Genomic DNA, 21,910 nt, shown 5'->3' on the forward strand with positions numbered 1-21,910 from the left:
ATACTTACCTGGCAGGGGAGAGACTATGATCATGAATGTGGTTTTCCCAGGGCGAGGCTTATCCATTGCACTCCGGATGTGCTGACCCCTGCGATTTCCCCAAATGTGGGAAACTTGACTGCATAATTTGTGGTAGTGGGATGATATTCATGCTCTCCCACTGGTAGTAGGGTGGGGCGGGGGAAGGTTAGTGATGCCAAGGAGTTGTTATAAGGCTACTATCTAAATGATAAATTAACATAATCTCTAATCATCAAAAAACTCTTTAATCATGGATTTTGTCTGTAAGCTCTATGTAGCCATTGCAATGGTTTATTCATCTCTCAATATTAAATGATAAATGCCCTCTATGATTTTTGCTGAGTTTTCTAGATAAGCAGCGCCAGTATTATTTATATAAGTATATGTGCCCATGTACTTATTTTAAGGAAACAGCTAACACATGTACATGCTGATATATTCCAAGTTCATCTGGTTTGATATTATGCTGAAGCTTCTCCTAAGTTGCTTAACTTCAAAGGTTAATGAACTCATGATTAGCAAGTCAGATTGGAGACTTCTAGCTATAGTGGCAAATGAATCCAAGGTAAGCAGAATGCTGACGATTCCCAAGATTGACAGACAATACTGTGGGCTTCTGGATGAAGTCCAAAGAAACAGAGATCTGCAGATGAGTCCGATGCAGGATATAGACTTAGTAAAGCATAAGCAAACATTCCCACAGAATACACATATATTGGAAGCAGACTTGAGGAAACTGTTTTTCAATTGATTGGCTGTTCAAAGCAGATTTCATTATGGGTATGATTACACTATATTAGATTGCTTACTAGGGAAATTACTATATCTTAATAATTAAATAACTGAGAATACTAGCGCAAACAAGTTTACACACAAACTCAAATAAAGCAAGCCAGTCATTGTTAAATTGGCACATATACATATCTCCTTAAATTCTTCAATCTTGAGTGTACCAAATATGACACAACTAACACGGGTATAATCATGAACATGTTTAATCACTGCCATTGAGTCAATTGTAATTCAAAGTGACCCTAAAAAACAAGGTAGAATTACCACCATGTTCTATTTGCACCATTGCCTCTTGATATGTGCCCAAATTCCACAGGAGCACAGGAAGTCTTCTGGAATTCTCATTCTTCTCAATGCTATCTAAGCAGTAGAATACATTGGCAAAATCAATAAAACCCAATAAACATTATTCTGGTATTCTTTTGATTTAAACCAATATCCTTATGACATGAGCAATGATAGCACTTGTTCAAAGACCTCTTTTCAATATGGCCTAAACCCCTGGCAGCTCCCTGTGCTGCTGCAACACTTGCTGTAAGATTTTCATCAAAAGTTTTCTTGTGTGTGATATCAATAATATTGTTCTATAATTTGAGCTTTCTATGGGGTTACTTTCTTTGGATGTATACAAATATGGATCTCTACCAGGGAATTGGCCTTGCAGTTTTCTTCCCTATTTCCGGGCATAGGCAGTAAGTGTTTTCTGTGTTTCATCTGCTTGTTAAAACATTTCTGTTGGCACTGCATCAATTCCTGTATCTTTGTATTTGGCTAACGTCTTCAGTGCAGCTTGATACTTGTCAGTACCATTGGTTCTTTCGCATATGGTGCCTACTGAAATATTTGAATGAAAACCATAACTTTTTGGTATAGTGATTCTTTGTATTCTTTCCATCTTACTTACCTTATTTAATATAAATTTAATTTCATCTTGGTAATCAGGATTAATCACATCACCCAATAATATTCACTTCTTTGCCTGTTCCTCCAGAGGCCTTAGAAACACATATTGGCCAGAATTCATTGTGAACTGCTAGTGTAATGGAATCAAGATCATTTCCATTGGAATGGTGGGAGTACCCTTCCTTTGTAGTTAAGACTTCAGTCATGAAGAGCATAGGATTACATTGACCGGAAGCAAAAATTAAACAGCCAACTGCTCCTTGGGAATAAGAGATTGCTTTTTACTCCCATAAAGAGTTACTGTCTCAGAAATCCACAAGGACAGTTCTATTCTATCCTGTAAAGTTGTTATGAGTCAGAAGCAACTTGATGGCAGTGAGTTTGAGTTTGACAGTCCTTGATTCCTGAACTGGTGAATTTTGGCAGTTGGAAAATAGCATGATTTATTGGGTGTTGGTTTAGGACTTACACACCCTGTTAGAGAACATTGACCCAATCCTGCATGTTATTGCTACCTGGCTGGAGCCATAAAAATATCATTAGATGGCCATTATAATACTTTGAAGCCAGATGCTTCAGGAAAATGGGGGCATGGTAAAAATAGTGAATTCCATGATCATGGACCTATTGCTGCATCTCATTTGTTGTGGCATGACTCCCTGGACAGAAGGTGATTCTGTGTAGGATAAAGTATGGTAAGTGAGGCATTCTGTACATCTCTGGATAGTAGCTTTAGAGAAAGATTGCATGCAGGAAAAACAAATTTATATGCCGAGTAATTTTCTAGTTGAGTAAGAACAAAATGTTACCGTTTAGGTGATGGAAGGGGTCTATTGTAACCATGCTGTCACTAGGTTGCTGGCTTAGTGTTGGCAACCATGAGACACTTTCTCATGCAACTTAATTGTCCTTTTGCTTAATTGTCCTTTTTTGCTTCAGTACAAAATCATATATAAACCTTTCATTTAATAATGGAGAGCTGCTGTGCCTTTTGAAGCTTCTGACTCTCTGGATCAGACAAGAGTCAGATCATTCTGAGCAGCTCACCCTGGTTAGGCATGCTTTCTCTGTTAACAAACAGTAAGAAGTCAAAGGTTGTTTCTCAAAATGAGAGTGGTTATCTGCAGAGGTTGGTAGGTCTTGGCTCAAAATCCTAAGGTATCTGTTGGGATTCAGCAATAGAGACCTGTCAAAGATTGCATTTCTGTCACTGAAACGTCAAGTGTGGCATTAGCTTGAACTTATTGAGAGCCTTCCTTTGTTCTCAGACCCACACCAAACTAGGAGGTTTGCAAGTCATTTGATAAATAGGTTGGAGTAGCACACTCAAATGAGGCTTATGTTGCCTCCAAAATCGAAAGAGGCACACCAAGCAATGTACTTCCTTTTCAGTTGTGGCGAGGGTAGGTAAACTAAAGAAATAACTGATTCTTCATCTTAGTAGGAATATCTTGACTTATACCAGAGCACTCATATCCCACAATCCTCCTCGGGATTTCCTGAGGTGAAAGATACCTGAATCATTGTCAGGTTAATTTGCTCTCTATAACATGCAGAAGGAGCCCTGGTTGCTTAGTGATAATACATGGGCTGTGATACATGAGCTCAATAGTTTGAAACTGCTAGCCATTCCTAGGGTAAAAGCCTGGGCTTTTACTTCCTTAAACAGTCTCAAAAACTCACAGGTGCAGTTCTACCTTGCCCTATAGAGTTCCTATGAGTTACCATTGATTCAATGGCAGTGAGTTTGGTTTTTAGAGTTTTATAGTATGCAGATGTTTGCAAATAAATCTAAGATCCTTAATATTTCTTTCAGACTAGGTGTTAACAGTATAATGCCATCAATAAAATAGATAAGTGTGATATATTATGAGAAAGTCATTGAGATACTTAAAGATTATTGACCAATAAACACACATGGGGTTAATTGACGGGTGGAGAGGTAAATAACATGGTGAGCCTCGCCTTTCTAGTTCTCGGGTCTCTTGCTTTGTGATGGTCGGACCAGGGTGAAGCTGCCTTAGCCAGTTTCCTGCCTCAGCTGGTAAGGCTCACTTCCTGCAAGACATTCCTGAAGAGAAGCCACATGGACCTACCCTGATGCAGCCCTGGGGAGCAGCTGTGCGGAGGCCCCTGCCAGTGCTGAGATGATTACATGTTCACTGGTTCGGCTTTCCTCATGCAGTCTGCATTATTACATATATTTTGTGGGATGGAGGAGGACTTTCTAGATTGGTGTTGAACATATGAGCTAATGTTGGACCTATGGGCTTGGGCAGCACTGGGTTGGGATGTTTCCTTGATATGCATTTACTCTTTTTATAAAAGTCTCTCTTATACATACGGGGTTTCTGTGGATTTGTTTCACTAATGTACCCAGACTAACACAGTGATCTAGGTCTCGAGGCTGAATTGGGACATGTTGTTATTGGGTATTAATTAGTTGGTTCTGACTCATAGAGACAACAGAACTAAAACTGCTTAGTCCTGGGCCATACTCACAAATGTCCTTATGTTTGAGAACATTTTTGTAGTCACTGTGTACATCAATCTTGTCAAGATTTTTTTCCCTGTCCCTCTATTTTACCAAGTATGATGTCTTTCTCCAGGAACTGGTCTCTCCTGATAACATATCCAAAATATGTAAGACAACTCTTGCCATACTTCCCTTTAAGAAGAATTCTGGCTTTACTACTTCTGATAGAGATTGGTCTGTTTTTTATTAGTCCATGGTACTTTCAGTATTCTTCTCCAGCACAATTCAGATGCATCTCTTCATCTGTCATCTTCCTTATTCAATGTCCCGCTTTCACATGAATCTGTTGCAATGGGAATACCATAGCTTACTAGTGACATAAGACCTGATGAGCCATGCAAGGACATCAAGACTATTATTTACGAAGAAAGCAAAAGGTCTTTAAAAGACAGGAAATAAAGAAAAAATCAAAATAGTTATCAGAAGAGAAACTGAAACTTGTTCTTAATCATAGAATAATAGCTAAAGCAAGTAGAAGAAAGCATAAAGTCAAGGATTTGAGTAATAAACTTCAAACAAAGCCAAATGTCATAATGAAATGTGCAAGGACCTAGATTTAGAAAACCAAAAGGGAAGAACACATTTAGCATATCTGAAACTGAAAGAACTCAAGAAATATTGGTTTTAAAAGAGTCTAGAGGAAAATATTTAATGATGAAGGAAGCAACAAGAGGAGATGGAAAAAGTCAAAGTCCTTGTACAAGAAAGAACTAGTTAACACTGTGATAGGTAGGTTTACTGTAACAGCATGACTAATGAACACATGTGGGATTAACTAAAGGTAGAGAGATAAATGACTCGGCGAGCTTCGTCTTTCTTGTCTCTTGCTCTTTGATCATCGGACCAGTGTGTGGCTGCCTAGCTTGTTCTGTGCCTCAATTTGTAAGCTACACTACCTGTGGGACACCTAACCCATGGACTGTGTCACTGTAATTTGAGGTTCCTTCAAGAACTGCTTCACAATGCTACTTGAATGTACATCTCTTGAGCTGGGAACAGCTGGATCCCGTCAATTGGCTGACTGTTGGTGACCTGTCATGCTGTTTGCTACCTGTGGCCAGATTGCCTGAATTGCTCCATGGAGGAGTACCAAATGGCTCTCAAGACTTGAAGGAATGCCAGTGTATTAGCAGTCTCACAGAAGTGAGTTTTATTGAGCCATTTGTACTGCTTTATAGATTAATTAACTGTTTATGTTATCTATCTATCTATCTAATTTTTAGTGTCCTAGTTTTGTTTCTCTAGAGGACCCTGTCTGACATACAGACCACTATTTCAAGAGGCAGTATATGAGAAAGAACCAATGGAGCTGAAGGACAAAGTTCAATAGGCATGGAATGCATTAGCCAAAACCAAAGCTCCTGGGAAGGATAGAATAGCATGGAAATGTTTCAGAAAACTGAAAAAACACTGGAAGCACACATTTAGCTATGCTAGGAAGTTTAGAAGACAGCTACTTGGCCAATTGACTAGAAGAGATCTATATTTGTTTCCATTGTAAAGAAATATGACCAAAACCTCAAATTATAGAATAGTATAATTGATATCACATGCCAGCAAAATTTTAATAAAGTTCATAAAACAATGGTTGTCCCAGTGCATTAATATGGACTTGTCAGAGGTTTAGGATTGATTCACAGGAGGATGTGGAACAAAAGATATCATTGATAAAGGCAGAGAATATCAGACAAATGTTTACTTTTGTTTCATTCGCTATGCAAAGGCATTTGACTGAGTTAAGAACCTGAGTAGGAAGATAAGTTATGGAGATATGAGAAAAGAATAACCCTTATAGGAAGGTGAGAATGATTGCAGAATTCAAATACTGTAATGAATGTTATTAAATGGTGTATGTATAAACCAGTGTATATTTTGCAATGTATAGTCTCAAAATAATAAAATCATTAACATCGAAACCAAACAACCAAAATCCTATGAAGAATTGCAAAGGGAATTGCGATGCATCGGTCTTAACTAGATACCAACAAATTTTGGTTTCTGATTAAAAAAAAAACTCTGCCATCATGTTGATATATATATATATATGTATATATATGCATATATACACATACACACACATATATTGCAGTCCTTGTCCCAAATTGAAATATGAATATTTCCATATCGCTTCTAGATTTTCATTTTCACTTGCAATATATTTTCTCTTTTCTGCAAGCATTCGTTGTGTGATTAATTCTTAATCATTTTTTCACTATAGTAGTAAGATCCCATTCCTTTAAAGGTAGGTCAATTAGACAATAGTCATGATGTTTGCTATGTTTGAAACAGGTTACTTCTCTTCTCTGAACATATCATGTTCATCTTTGACAAACCCCTTTCTGATTTTGCTGAACTTACAGCTATTGTTCTGAAAATATTTGAGCCTGTGACTACTTTCAGGAATTTCACAATTCATTCATAATATTTCATGGGAATTTGGAAGCATAACACAAAACCAAAACAAATGACAGTGTGCCACCATCTGATTGTTTGGCACTTTTTCTATTTATGTTATTTCTTTTTTTACTGAAGTAACAAATTGAAGGGAAGCAAAATGTAATATTTCATCAAAAATATAATGAGTTTTATGAGCTGAATAAATAATTATTACAAGCATATGTCCACCATAGTTTTTATATCTCTGAATGCATAGAATGTGCTGTTGTACAGATTATCATTAATGAAGAATTAGGAATATAAAGTGTGGACCAGCATCTCAAGTTAGAGAGAACCCAGATTACAAGTGTCATTTTAACAACCAGTTCAAGAAATCAACAAAAATTAGATATCGATTCTGCCAAACCAGTGTGATCTGGCTAAATCTCACCACTGTGCCTAATTGTAAACTGACTATTCTTATGTTTGAGCCTATTATTGCAATCACTGTGTCAACCCTTTTCCTTGAAGGTCTCTCTCTTTATTACTGACCCTCTACTTCATCAAGTATGATGTAAATTTGGGGAAAGGGGCAGCTCCTTCCTGATAACATGCCAAAAACATGTGGGGCAAATACCCATTATTTTCATTTCTAAAGAGCATTTAATTGTACTTCTTCCAAGATATATTTGGTATTATGGTAACCCCTGCTATAGTCCATATTCATCCCCAACACCATAATTCAATCACATTGATTGTTTCTCTGTCTTCTTATTCATTGCCTAACCTTCACATGTATATGGAGTCAAATGAAAGTATCATGATTTGGGTCAGATATACCATAATTTTTAAAGTGACATCTTTAATGTCCAATACTTTAAAGAGATCTTTTATGGCAGATTTTCTCAAAGAATATGTCATTTACTTTTATTACTGCAGTTTGCATGAACATTGATAGGGGATCAAAGTAATAAAATGAAATACCTAATAATGCCACCCTTATTTGTTTATCAATGATGTTGTCTATTGGTCTAGTAGTGAAGATTTTGGTTTGGTTTTGATAGGGGTGTATTCCAAAGTCAAGGCTATTGTTTTTCATATAATCATCATTAGGGGCTTAATGTTTGCTTTCAGCAAACAAGTCTGTGTCATTTGTTATTGAAAATTAATGAGCTGGCAAGAGGTTCTAAGATGGTGTCCAGGTAGAATCACCCACCAGGCACTCCTTCAGTTATATCAGAAAATTAAGAGGTGTAGAAGCCAATAGTGTGAGGCAGGATGCTAGAAATAGAGTTCAAGTGTACTGGAGTCTGTGGATCAGATCTCCCTCTGCTATTTTCACACACAGAGCAATTTGAGGGCCCATTGAAATGCTCTAAGTTCACCAAAGCTGTCCACAGTCTCTGCTAATCCCTCTCCGTGTCCAGCCAGACATTGTCTGCCACCCCTTCCTGCACCCAAGATCAGAGACTCACAGTGTGCATTAACTATTCGTGTCTAAAGGTGGTCCTAATCTCAGGTTCTCAGAGAGTCTCCAAGAACTGTCCACAAGGGCTTTGTTCTCATCTCCCCAGCCAGGAAAAAAAAATAACTATATTTAGCCATCCTTTTCCCCATCTGCTCAGCTCCCCACCTGCCAACGTGGATAGCAAAAGATATTTACATACGAATCTGCTGCAACTGGAGAACCCCTAGCCTATTCACCAGTGGTAGACCGCCAGAGCACAGCGGTGGAGCTGTACAGGAGGAAGATGCAAGTGAGGGAAGAGGGAAGCTTGGGCAATTTAGATCCATAGGACCCCAAACCTACTTGGTTAATTTGATCCTCCTTCCCTGGGGGAAAACGCACCACAGCCCCAATACCAATGCAATCTCGTAGTCCATAATTTAAAAAAATGCTTCCAATATGAGGTGATATTCTTTTGTGTAACTTTAAACATTTTAGTGTAAGCAACTATAAACCTGATACATTAACATAATTTTAACATTAAAAACATGCAGATATCAGAAACCCTGAGCACTGTTTAAAGTTAAAAAACAAGCAAACAGAAAAATCCAACAGGAACTGAAAGCTGCAGCAAGGTAAAAAACTGATTCTCCCAGTTTTAGGCATGTCAAAGAGTTTGTGAAAGACTAATAATAGTGGCCAGAACCAATTGGATTCCCCTGCACCCATGGGTATAACATTACCCCTACCTGGACTGGCACCGTGGTCTGCCAACACTGGCATACTCAATTCACTCCCAAGGCCGCCCAAGAATGCTCCCTTTTAAACTATGGGAACTTCTTGCCTAATCAGCCTACAGAGTGCCATGCTTGTGGCCTGCACCCATCTGGCCAGCATCCCCAGACAGGGTCATCTAACCTGCCATGCAAACAGTGTATTAGACTAGGGTCAGAGGGAAAACTCAGAGGGACAAAAGCATAATCTGACTCCCCAAGGAAGTTAGCTACAAGCAACCTGCAAAACATTCCAACTAACTTCCAAATGAGAGCTCTCAGGGCTCTTTGACTGCCAGGAAAATAGTGCTTAGCTCCTCCAAACTGCCTCAGCAACCTCAAGAAAAAATTAAGAGAAACAAAAGGCAACGTTAGAGGGACTCCTGAATCCAATAACTTTCACAGAGGAAGAAGACATTGATCTGCCACCGAAAGAAATTTTCAGAATGTTTCTTGGATATGAGGGAAAAATACAGAAAAAAGATGAAACAATAGAGGAGGTAAAGGCCACACCCCAAAGGTAAATCCAAGAGTTAAGGGATGAGGTAAAGAATTCACAGACTAGAAGAAGCAGAGAACCTTAACGGTGACCTAAAGGATAACCAGAAGGCTTCAACAAATGGTCAAGACAGTCAAACAAGATAATCAGATAAACTGAAGAAAACCTGAGAACAATGTCTGATACTATGAAGAGAAACAACTTTAAAATAATTGGACTACACATCAAAGAAGTCAATGATAAAAAGAGTGAAGGATTTCTTAGAGGAAAGCTTCCAGTGTTAAATGAAAGTTAATCAAGGAACCCTTCAGAAAGCCTAAAGGATATCAACTAGATTGAATCCCAAGAAGAATTTTCAAAGGTATATAATAGTTAAACTACCCACTTTTGAGGAAAAAGGATAAAATCATAAGAGTAACTAGGGGAAAATGGCATTCACCAATAAAGGTACCCAAAAGTGAATGTGCATAGACCCATTAGCAGACATCATGAAGAAGAGGAATGGTGTATTGTATTCTGAAAGTTGGAAGAAAATAATGCAAACCCAAGAATACTGTACCCAGCCAAATTCTCTATCAAGGTAAGTGGAGAAGTAAGAGTCTTCCAAGACAAGGAAAAACTCAATTAATAAGTTGAAAGAAATCAAGCTTCATTAAAAAAAAATTCTTACCAATCCAGTATTGGCAGAACAACCGTTACAGAGCACAATTAAGACACCATGACAGAAAGCAACTCCATCCAGATGTACCAAAACTTATGGGGCATAGCAAAGGCAGTTATCACAGAAAGATTCATATCAATAAATGCACACCTGAGAAAGGAGGAGAGACTCCTGATTGACAGGCTGGCACAAAATGTACAACTAGAGCAGAGTCAGCAGGACAATCATACTAATAGAAAAAGAAAAGAAATTATAAAAATCAGGGCTGAGATTCAGGAGAGAGAAAATAAATACTGTGGAAAATTTAATGCTGCTAAAAGGTGGTTCTTTGAATGGATAAACAGAACCGACAGACCACTGGAAAGGAGGGAACAAATTTCAATTGCAAGAATAAGGGATGAAATAAGGGACATTACAAGAGACCATAATGAAATCAAAAGGATAATTACACAGTACTATGAAGGTTTATACTCCAATAAATTACCAACAAAAAATTTCCCCTGGACCAGATGGCTTCACTGGAGAATTCTATCAAGCATTTAGGGAAGAACTAACACCAATCCTACACAAACTCTTCCAGAACATTGAAGAAAAACAGCAAACTCCCGAACTCCTTCTATAAAGCTAGTACAACTGTGATACCAAATCCGGGCAAGGATCCCACAAGAATTGAGAACTACAGTCCAATATCCCTAATGATCACCGATGCAAAAATCCTTAACAAAATACTAGCCAACAGAATACAAAAGTATATAAAACTAGTAATTCACCGTGACCAAGTGGGATTCATACCAGGGATGCAGTGATGGTTCAACATATGAAAGACCATTCGTATTATGCATCACACTGTCATGAAAAACTATAAGAAGCACATGATAATATTGACAGATTCAGAATAAGCATTCAACAATCTCAAACACCAATTCCTGTTTAAGACACCTGAGAAGATAGGAATGGAAGAAACATTCATCAATACAAAACAAGCTATAAATGAAAAGCCAACAGCCAACGTGATAGTCATGGGGAAAAGACTAACACAATCCCACTGAAAAAGGGGACCATACAAGGATCCTCCTTTCCCCCACTCTTATGCAATATAGTGCTGAAGGTTTTAGCTAACAGCATAAGGCCAAGAAAAGTCATCAAAGGTATTTGTCTGGGGAAAAAAGAGGTGAAACTACCGTTATTTGCAGATGATATGATTTTATATATCCCAAAAGTTTCACAAGGGGAGTACTGGAAACAATAGAGAAGTTTGGCAGAGTGGCAGGATACAAGATCAACAAACAGAAGTCCACCAGACTGTTATATACACCGGATAAGACCATAGAAGAGGAGATCAAAGAGGTGGTACCCTTCACGATAGCCGAACACAAATTGAAATAGCTAGGGATATACCTGAATTAAAGAACAAAAGATATATATGGAGAAAACTACAGAACACTATTATAAGAAACCAAGGGCAACCTCAACAAAAGGAAGAATATCCTTTGCTCGTGGATTAGAAGACTCAATATAGTCAAGATCTCAGTTCTGCCAAAGGCACTATATAAGTTTACTGCAATCCTGATACAATTACCCTCATTTTTCATCAAATAATGGAAAAACTGATTACCAACTTCATATGGAGAGGGAAGAAGCCCAGAATTAGCAGAGAACCACTCAAGAAGAAACACACAGTGTGAGGGTGTGTGTTACCTGACTTTAGCACATAATATGCAGCCACAGTTGTCAAAACCACATAGTATTGGTACAATTACAGATACTCAGAGTAATAGAAAAGAACTGAAAACCGAGAAATAAAATCATCAGCATACAGACAACTGATCTTTGATAGGGCCCAAAAAATATCAAATGGGAAGCAGATGCCCTCTTTAACCAGTGGTGATGGGAAAAATGGATATTTGACTGCAGAAAAATGAAGCAAGACCTTTATCTCACTCCATGCAGAAGAATAAACTCAAGGTGGATCACAAACCTTGAAGTTAAACCCCAAACTATTAGGGCCATCAATGAGGGAATTGGGACCAACTTGAGAAATTTGTCACAGGGAATACATAGGCTATCAGAAATAGGGAAGGACACAAATACAGAGGAGGCACAAATTGACAAGTGGGATATACTGAACATAAAACACCGTGCCCATCAAAAGAATTCACAAAAAAAGTAATGAGAGCCCACCATCTGGTAAAACATCTTTAGCAACGACACTTAAGATAAAGGCCTTATTACTAAAATCTATAGTACTTTGCTGGCTTCCAAAAAGAAAACAAAACAAAACAATTGTCCACTGAGGAGATGAGGTGAACGTAGAGGGCCGGTGTCAGCACAGAATCAACAAAGACAGGGTGGGCGTGGTTATCGTAATAGACAGCAAGGTTTCTGTAGTAATCAAAGTAACCTGTCTCGTGTGGATGTATGACATTGGCAACTTAGCCATAGTGTCCCTAGGAGTGAAATACAAAGGATACCTACTAAATTATTATGTGCTCTATACAGGCAGAAGAATGCTACATCAGGTGAACAGCAGAATAGAGAGTCACGATCACTCAATCAATTTCCAAACCTGAGCCAGTTCACAGACCCACAACCTCTTGAATGAGGAGAAGGCCAGGTCCCTTTGATGGAGGACTCTGTAATGTCACTGAAGGTTTATACTGTTAGTCTTTCTTATAAACTTCGAGGGGGATCTGCAGCCTTGGGGAGTGTGACTGGTCACTGGGGTAAAAGAAATATTGAAACTTTTGGGGGGATTACTTGACACTGGCTCTGAACTGACACTAACTCCAGGAGACCTAAAAGGTTTCAAAGGCCCGCCAGTCAGTGTGGGACATATGGAGGTCATGTTATCAATGGAGTTTTAGCTCAGGAACGGCATCTTTTAGTTATTTCCCCAGTTCCAGAATGCATAATTGGAATAGTCATACTTAGTAACTGGCAGAACCCTCATATTGGATCCCTGAAATGTGGAATAAGGGCTATTATGGTAGGGAAGGCCAAGTGGACATCATTAGAACTGCCACTGCTTAGGAAAAGAGTAAACCCAAAGCAGTACCACATTCCTCAAGGGATTGCCGAGACCAGTGTCATCATCAAAGACTTGAAGGATGCAGGGGTGGTGATTCCTACCACATCCCTGTTTAACTCACCGATTTGGCCTGTAAAGAAAATAGATGGATCCTAGAGAATGACAATGGATTATCGTAACTTATCCAGGTGGTGATTCCAGTTGCAGCTGCTGTTCCAGATGTGATTTCATTGCTCAAGCAAATTAATACTTCTCCGGGTAATTGGTGTACCAAGGCCTTCTTCTCAACACCAGTCTGGAAGGACCACCAGAAGCAGTGTGCTTTCTGCTGGGAGGGACAACAATATGCTTTCACAACCCTCCCCCAGTGGTACATCAACTCTTTCGCCCTGTGCCATAGGTTAGTCCAAAGGGACCTTGATCGCCTTTGTATTCCACAAAATGTCACGCTGGTCCATTATATTGATGACAGTATTCAATTGGACCCACTAAGTAGGATATATCAGACTCCAGATTCATTTGTACAACACTTGCCTGCAAGAGGTTGGGAAATTAACCCCAAAAAGATTCAGACACTTTCACCTCAATAAAATTTCTAGGGGTGCAGTTGTGTAGGGCATGTCGAGACTTCTCTACTAAAGTGAAAAATAGCTATTGAGTCTGGCAGCCCCCAAAACTAAACAGGAGATACAGTGCCTAGTAGACCTCTTTGGATTTTGCAGGCAACATATACCTCACTTGGGTATTCTACTCGACTAGTTTGTCAAGTGACATGAAAGGCCTCCAGTTTTAGTGGGGCCGAGAACAAGAAAAGGCTCTGCAACAGGTTCAGGCTGCTGATCAAGCTGCTTTGCAACTGGGACCATATGATCTAGCTGACCCAATAGTGCTAGAAATGTCGGTTGCAGATAGAGATGCAGTGTGGAGCCTTTGGAAGACCCCTATTAGTGAATCACAGTGGAGACTGTTGGTATTTTGGAGCAGTCCTGCCATCCTCTGCAGACAACTACTCCCCCTTTGAAAAACAGCTGTTGGCCTGTTACTGGGCCTTGGTGGAGACTGACCACCTCACTCTGGGTCAGCAAGTGCTGTTGAGTCCTGAGCTGCCCATAATGAACTGGATATTGTCTGACCCACAGTAATTAAGATGGACATGCACAGCAACACTCCATCATTAAATGGAAGTGGTGTACATGAGATCAGTCTACACCTGGACCTGAAGGTACAAGTTAGTTGCACGAAGAAGTGACCCAAATGCCCACAGTCTCCACTCCTGTCACAGTACCTTCCTTCTCCCAGTCTGCACCTATGGCCTCTTGGGGAGTTCCTTAGGACATTTTAACTGAGGAACAGAAAAGTCATACTTTGTTTATGGATGGCTCTGAGCAATATGCAGGTGTCACTCACTCATAAGTGAATAGCAACAGCTCTTTAGTCCCTTTCTGGGATCTCCCTAAAGGACAGTGGTGAAGCAAAATCCTTCCAATGGCCAAAGCTTTGAGCAGTGCACCAGGCCATTCAGTTTGCCGGCAAGGAAAAATGGCCAGATGTGAGACTATACTGTGGCTAATGGCTTGACTGAATCCGGGAATTAGAAGGAACATAATTGGAAAATTGGTGAAAAGGAGGTGTGGGAAAGGGGTAGGTGGATACACCTCTCTGAATGGGCCAAGAAAGTAAAGATAATCTTGTCTCAGGTGAATGCTCACCGAAGGGTTACCTTTGAAGAGGAGGACTTTAACAATCAAGTGGATAAGATGACAGGCACTATGGAGACAAGTTTTCCTTTTCCCACTGTCACTCCTGTCATCGCCTAGTGGACACATGAACAAAGTGGACATGGTGGCAGGGATGGAGGTTATGAATTGGTACAGCAACATGGACTTCCATTCAACAAGGCAGATTGACCACGCCCACTGCTGAGTGCCCTAACTGCCAGCAGCAGAAGCCAACATTAAGTCCAAGATAAGAGACCATTCCTTGGGGAGATCAACCAGCAACTTGGTGACAGGTTGATTACATAGGACCACTTCCATCATGTAGGGGGCAGCATTTTGTTCCTACTGGAATAGACACCTACTCTGGATAAGGATTTACCTTCCATGCATGCAATGCTTCTCCTAAATCTAACATTCATGGACTTACAGAATGCCTCATCCACTGGCATGGCATCCCACATTGCTTCAGATCAAGGAACTCGCTTCACAGCAAATGAAGTGTAGCAATGGGCCCATTCCCATGGAATCATTGGTCATCTCATGTTACTCAACATCCTGAAGCAGCTGGCTTGATAGAATGATGGAATGGCCTCCTAAAGGCACAATTATGACACCAGCTAGGTGGCAACAACTTGTGGGACTGGGGCTAAGTTCTCCAGGAAGCTGTATATGTTCTAAACCAGTGGCCAATATATGGTGCTGTGTCTCTAATAGCCAGAATTCATGGGTCCAGGAATCAAGGGGTGGAGGCTGGAGTGGCACCACTCACTATTTCTCCTAGTGATCTACTTGCAGCATTTTTGCTTCCTGTCCCAGCAACCATATGTGCTTCAGGCTAGGGGTCATGGTCCCGAAGGAAGGAATTCTCCTACCCGGAAATACAGCACTGATTCCACTGAACTGGCAGCTGAGAATGTGCTCTGGCCACTTTGGGCTCCTCGTGCCTTTGGATCAACTGGTCAGGAAGGTTGTCACTGTGCTGAGTGGTGTAATTGATCATTATTCTAAGGAGAAATTGGACTGATGCTACATAATGGAGGTAAAGAAGAATATGTCTGAAATCCAGGAGATCCCATGGGCTGACTCATAGTACTACCATGCCTTGTGATTAAAGTAAATAGTAAGTTACAGCAACCCAATCCTGACAGGACATCTAATCATCCAGTCGCCTCAGGAATGAAGATCTGGGTCACCCCACCAGGCAAAAAACCACAGCCAGCAGAGGTGCTTGCCGAGGGCAAAGGTAATACAGCATGGGTAGTAAAAGAAGGTAGTTTTATCTATCAGTTATGACCTCATTGTCAATTGCAATAGTGAGGTTTGTGATTCTTAGTTTATTTTCTTTATTTGTGTTTATTGAATATCTGCACATTGTTCAAGTATGATGTATCAGATGCAATTTGACTCAGGGCATTTTCATTTATATGTGTGATAGATGTTTGATGTTAAGTATAACGATGATTTAATTCATGTCTAAAGAAATGTGCCCAGGTGCCAAGTTGGCAAGGGATGGATTGTGGTAGGTAAGTTTATTGTGCCAAACTGGCCAATGAACACATGTGGGAAAATTGCAGGGCAGAGAGATAAATGGCTAGATGAGGCTAGCCTTTTTAGTTATTGCTTTTTGATGATTGGACCAGTGTGCAGCTACCTTAGCTGGTTTTCTGCCTCAACCTGCAAGTTATACTACCTGTGGGCCATTCCACCTGTGAACTGTATCACTGTAGTTTGAGGTTCCATCAAGACCTGCTTCACCACATTACTGAATTATACATGCTTGAGGTGGTGACTGTCGGACCGTGACATCTGGCTGACTGTTGGTGACTTGGCTTGCTGTTTGCTGCCTGTGGCTGGATTGCCTGAATGCTCTACAGAGGACTCAGCTATCTGCTCCCTTGACTTGCACCCGGTAACCCTCAAGCTCAAAGGACTGCCAGTGTATTAACTGTCTCAGAGAAGTGAGTTGCACTGAGTCATTTGTATGCTCCATAGACTAATTAGCAGTTGATTTCTGATGTTATGTATCTATCTATATAAATACATATAAAATCATAAGTGTCCTGGTTTATTTTCTCTAAAGAACCCTGTCTAAGATAATGTCAACTTTGTATAATGTGAATCTTTCTCCAAAGTCTTCCTCAAAGGGATTTACAGTTATGTACTATGGTTATTGTATATTAAAGAAAGGGATGTAGTCAATATTTTAAACATTGGCTCTTATCCAACAATAATTCCAAAAGATCCATAATGTTATTTTAGGCCTATAATCAGAGTAGAGACTTATGGTTTCCATGGGTTAGTAAAATTTTTTGTTAAATATCTCACATTAGGTAAAATTTGTCTGCATACCTATACTGTGGTTATTTCCCTAGTTCTAGGTTACGTAACTTACAGAGATATATTCAGCAACTGGGGTGACGTTGAGTGAGTGGTCTCTATGAACAGAGTTATTGGTTACAGTTTTTGTTTATTCAACTGAAACATAGACATGGAAAAATGTGTAGAGTGACAAAAGAATTTCTGAGACTATAATACGGGGATATGTATCATATCTTATATACAAATATTACAGCATCAGAAATCTTAATAAGGTCAATATGATTTAGAATTGACTTAATGCCAGTGGGAATTATTTTGTCTGTTGGCTTTTCATGTAAAAAGAATCTGGAGAAAAGACAGTGAAAGGGCAGCTTATTTGTTGTCATTCCTGTTATATGAGAAATGGAATTAAAAAATATCTAAACCAGTGATGCTAGTTACAGTCTCAGAAAAACTAGGAGGCAGTGCTACTGTGTCCAATAGGACTACAGAGTCTGTCAACTTGACAGGAATACCATGGATATTTCTGTTTTGCAATCAATTCATAAGTTTTTGAAATGATATATAACTAAATACTGTATTAACAGGATTATGTATGAACAGACAACATATTTTCCAATATGATAACCGAGAGGCCTTCATTTTGTGAATTTTCTACATGCCAGGAATAAGCTATCTTTTGTAGGCTAAATTTATTTGTCCAGATTGTCTTTGTCATCCTATTTGAAAACACTACTTTATGATACTGTAACCATTGTCCATTTTAGTTTTATAAAGTCACAAGTGAACAGTCTTTTTTTATTTAAAAAAAGAAAGCTGGTAAAATATTAGTTTATTTTCGTACATTATTGAAAGATATGTTACGGACTACATAAATTTACAAACCATGAAAAAGCATACTCACTAGGGTTAGGAAGTTAACTTTCCTCACCTCATTTAAACATCAGGTAATTGTGTTTGTTCTCTATCTCCCTATCCATTCCCCTACACCCAGCACATCTGCATGAAGCTAACAAGTTTCCCTAGGGATTGGGAGCTCAGTTTTGTTAGTGTGTTGAAATTAAAAATGTGTTACCTAGTCTGAATTTTGTGCAACAAATGAGGGCGAACATGTGACCAGCAGCATCTTTTCGCAACGACTTGCCTACGCTCTGGAGCAGTAGCACATCATTGAAGAGGGTTCATTTGGGAAGCACCAGGAGTAGGAACTCAGGAATCAATAGTTTCAGAAACATCCTTTCCTAATATTTTTTATGGACTGTTGAAATCATGGGATCAACATAATTATGAACAATATGTTATGAGTGAAATTGAATGATTAAGAAATCCTCTTTGATATCTCATTTTTATTATTTTTATTCCTTCTCTTAGAAGACTCGGCTTCATCATCATCTTTGGAAATGCTTTTTATTAGTAGGCACGAAAGACTACAATCTTCAGAGGATAGTTTTCTTCTCACATTCTGGCAAACCCCTTCTAAAAATGTTTTTCTCAAAGGTACGATTATAAATTATTATTATGATTATTAGTTGTTCCTGGAAAAGGACCCTAAAATGTGGCTGATTCATAATATATATGCTCTTAACTGTTTGTACAAATCATACTATGTATCTGACTAATAAAGTGCTAAGGAATTCAAAGATATTAAGGAATGTGAGTGTTATGGAATAATGAAACACAAGCGGAAACCATGATAACATATCTATTCTGCTAGGGGATTCAGTGTTAATCTGAATAATGAGCATTTCTGAGAATCAAGACAACTCGTGAGTTATGAATGTGAATTAGACCCATCCAGCATTTTCTTAAATCTAACTCCAACACAAAATAACTATGAATACTTAGTAAACATTTGTACTCTTTGTATCAGTTAAAATTATTATAGAGTATGATAAAATGGAGCCTACTGCATAGATCTATTGTGTGAATTAAAATAATTAATACAAATAGGATGATTGTAAAGCCATCAATACATTACAACTATTAGGTTTGTTATTATCTCATTAATATTATCTTTGTTTCTTTTTATATTGAACGCTTTTGGAAAGCCTATTTTAGTATTTTTCTGATACTGTTATTTATAAGCCTGCACTTTTCTATATTTCCAGTCTAAATATTCAGAGCGATGATCTAAGACACCATAGGTGTGTAAGTGTGTGCCAGTGAAACAATATATTCTAAATATTCACAGTTCTTCACAAGAAAGCGACGGAGTTGTTACAGTAAAGAGCTAGAGAATCGAGGTCAGGCATTACTTAACAGATATCACCCCTGGTGTCATAGTTGTCTTTGCATCAAGCTGCTAATTACAAGGTCAGTGGTTTGAACCCACCAGTAGCTCTGCTTGAGTAGGATGAAGTTTTCTGCTTTGTAACAAATTTTCAGCTTCAGAAACCCAAAGGTGCCATCTACTCTATCCTATAGGGTTGCTATTAATTGAAATCAACTTGATGGAAGTTTGTTTTTTAGTTTAGAGAGAATAAAATGTGATAGGTAAACTTTTATTCCTGTCTATATTTGTCTCCTTAATTTTGAAAAATGTTTTTATGTATATGAAATTCAAGACTAGTACATTTATAGAGACAGTAACTGGACTAAGGGATTCTTAGGGGTTTAGCAAGGGAGGTCGGGGGGGGGGGGGGAGTTGGGGAGCTAATAATGATGAGTATAAAAATGAAGAAAATGTTCTGCAACTGATTGTGGTGATAATTGTGCAACTCTTCTTAGTATGAATGAACTATAGAGTTGTATGATTTGTGAATTATATGTAAATAAAGTTTTCTTAAAATGTAAATTACTGAAGATTAAAATAAGTGGATTAGCTCACTTATTCCTCATGGAAAATACCTATAATGTGTAGTTCATTGTGGTAAAATTTTATCAAACAAATATGAGCCTATGCTAAAATGTATATTACTTTTCCTCTGAAAAGAAAAAGCATGCATGAAAAATGAGCCCACATCCACCCTTATCTGAGCCATGTATGCATTGGAAACATGTAACAGAGGCAAGTATGAAGAGAGGCTACTAAAGCTATCCCAATTCTACTGCCATCTTTGGAATTTACTGGATTTAACAACCTCACTAAGGAACTCTGACTTATATAAGACTTCTTAAAGTGTTGTTTCTTGGTGTACAATCATAGATGTCTAATAGTTTTACTTAATAAAATCATGAGAATCTCTACTTTAAGGTTTTTCCAAAACCATGAAAAACAGTTAAAATTCTCTTCTTAAAAATTGCAAGTAGACATTTTAGCAAAACATTTATAACAGGAGCTTAAAATATTTTCCATTATTTGAGTGTTTTTATATATATGCATGGAAACTTTGGGAATTGTAATGTGAATGTTTTGTTGAATGTGTGAAAGTATTTTTCAAATGTTAGTACTAGTGAATAGAAAAGTATTTTAATGTAATTTAATTTAACAAATATTCTGTATTATAGTTGATGGTATTAAATAATGTGATTTCTTTATTTTGTCTTTTATATATGTCCTCTCTCTCTTTCTCTCTCTCTCTCTTTCTCCACAAAGCAGTTTTAAGCTAGCCACCAAGATGACTCAACAGAATTACAGCACCATCACAGAGATGATACTTGTGGGATTTTCCAACCATCCTCAGGCTGAGATTCCCCTCTTCTTTGTATTTTCTCTGATCTACATGATGAATCTCTTTGGCAACACAGTGATTATTATTTTGGTGATAGTAGATTCCTATCTCAAGACACCCATGTATTTTTTCCTCTGTCACTTGGCCTTTCTCAACATATTTTATACCACAGCTGTGGTTCCAAAAATGCTCTTTAACCTTCTGGCTTCTAAGAAAATCATCTCTTATGACTTCTGCCTTGGCCAAACCTACATTTCCCTGCTAATGGGAGCAGCTGAGTGCATTATTTTGGCCATCATGGCTCTGGATCGCTATGTGGCCATTTGTTACCCTCTGCGATACCTGCTCATTATGAGCTGGCCTGTGTGTGTGCAGCTAGCAGTGGGAGCCTGGACCATCAGCTTCTTTGCCTCAGTGGTTCCCCTCTACTTTACTACAGCTCCCCTTTGTGGCCCGTATGTCATTGATCACATTTTTTGTGAAGTACCTGTTTTACTTCATATGGTTTGTGAAGATACATCTCTGCAGGAGACTCTCATGGCGATAGGAGCCTCGGGCACCCTCCTGCTTCCTTTCCTTCTTATTGTCCTCTCCTACCTGCAAATCCTACTTGCAGTGATGAGAATGCACTCATCTGAGGGCAGAAGAAAAGCCTTCTCTACCTGCAGCTCCCATTTAACTGTGGTGACCATTTATTATGGGACAGGGATGTTCATGTACATGAGGCCCAAATCTGTATATTCAGCTGAGAGTGATAAGTTGATTTCATTGTTCTATTCAGTCATCAATCCTGTTTTGAACCCTCTAATCTATAGCCTGAGAAATAAGGAGGTACACGGAGCCGTGAAGAGAGTCTTAGAGAGATGGAAAGTCTTCCGAAAGCAAATTACACTACGCTAAGACATGATGAGAGAATGTGAATATCATAATAAACTATGATAGTAATGAAGATAGCTAAATTTGCTACAAATGTGTTATGCTATAGCAAAATTGCCACAAATATATGATCTTGTCTTCTTCTGACAGAACTCTACTCAGATCCACATTACTGTGACTAATTTTAATGGAATCTATATTTTCTATTGAATATTAATTTCTATTTATCAGCAGTTTAGCAGCCCTTGATGTAGTTTAAATAGAGAGCTGCTAAAAGTTTAACAGACTTAACTTGTCAGTTTTACAATAAAAAACAATGTGCCAGTCTACTTCTGTCAAATTGACAGCCT

At 38.6% G+C, this 21,910-nt stretch overlaps 1 protein-coding gene and 1 non-coding gene across 2 annotated transcripts; both read left to right on the plus strand.

The window, feature by feature from the left end:
* Nucleotides 1–161, plus strand: LOC142441704 (U1 spliceosomal RNA). The gene has a single exon (XR_012783057.1). It is a non-coding gene; the product is annotated as a U1 spliceosomal RNA (small nuclear RNA).
* A 20,469-nt stretch (nucleotides 162–20,630) lies between these two features.
* On the plus strand, nucleotides 20,631–21,584 carry LOC142440413 (olfactory receptor 2A12-like). Its single transcript, XM_075542861.1, has one exon. It carries the CDS (start codon nucleotides 20,631–20,633, stop codon nucleotides 21,582–21,584), a length of 954 nt encoding a protein of 317 aa, XP_075398976.1.
* Nucleotides 21,585–21,910: the final 326 nt, after the last annotated feature.

Source organism: Tenrec ecaudatus, chromosome 2 (assembly GCF_050624435.1).
Source record: "Tenrec ecaudatus isolate mTenEca1 chromosome 2, mTenEca1.hap1, whole genome shotgun sequence".
NCBI lineage: Eukaryota > Metazoa > Chordata > Mammalia > Afrosoricida > Tenrecidae > Tenrec > Tenrec ecaudatus.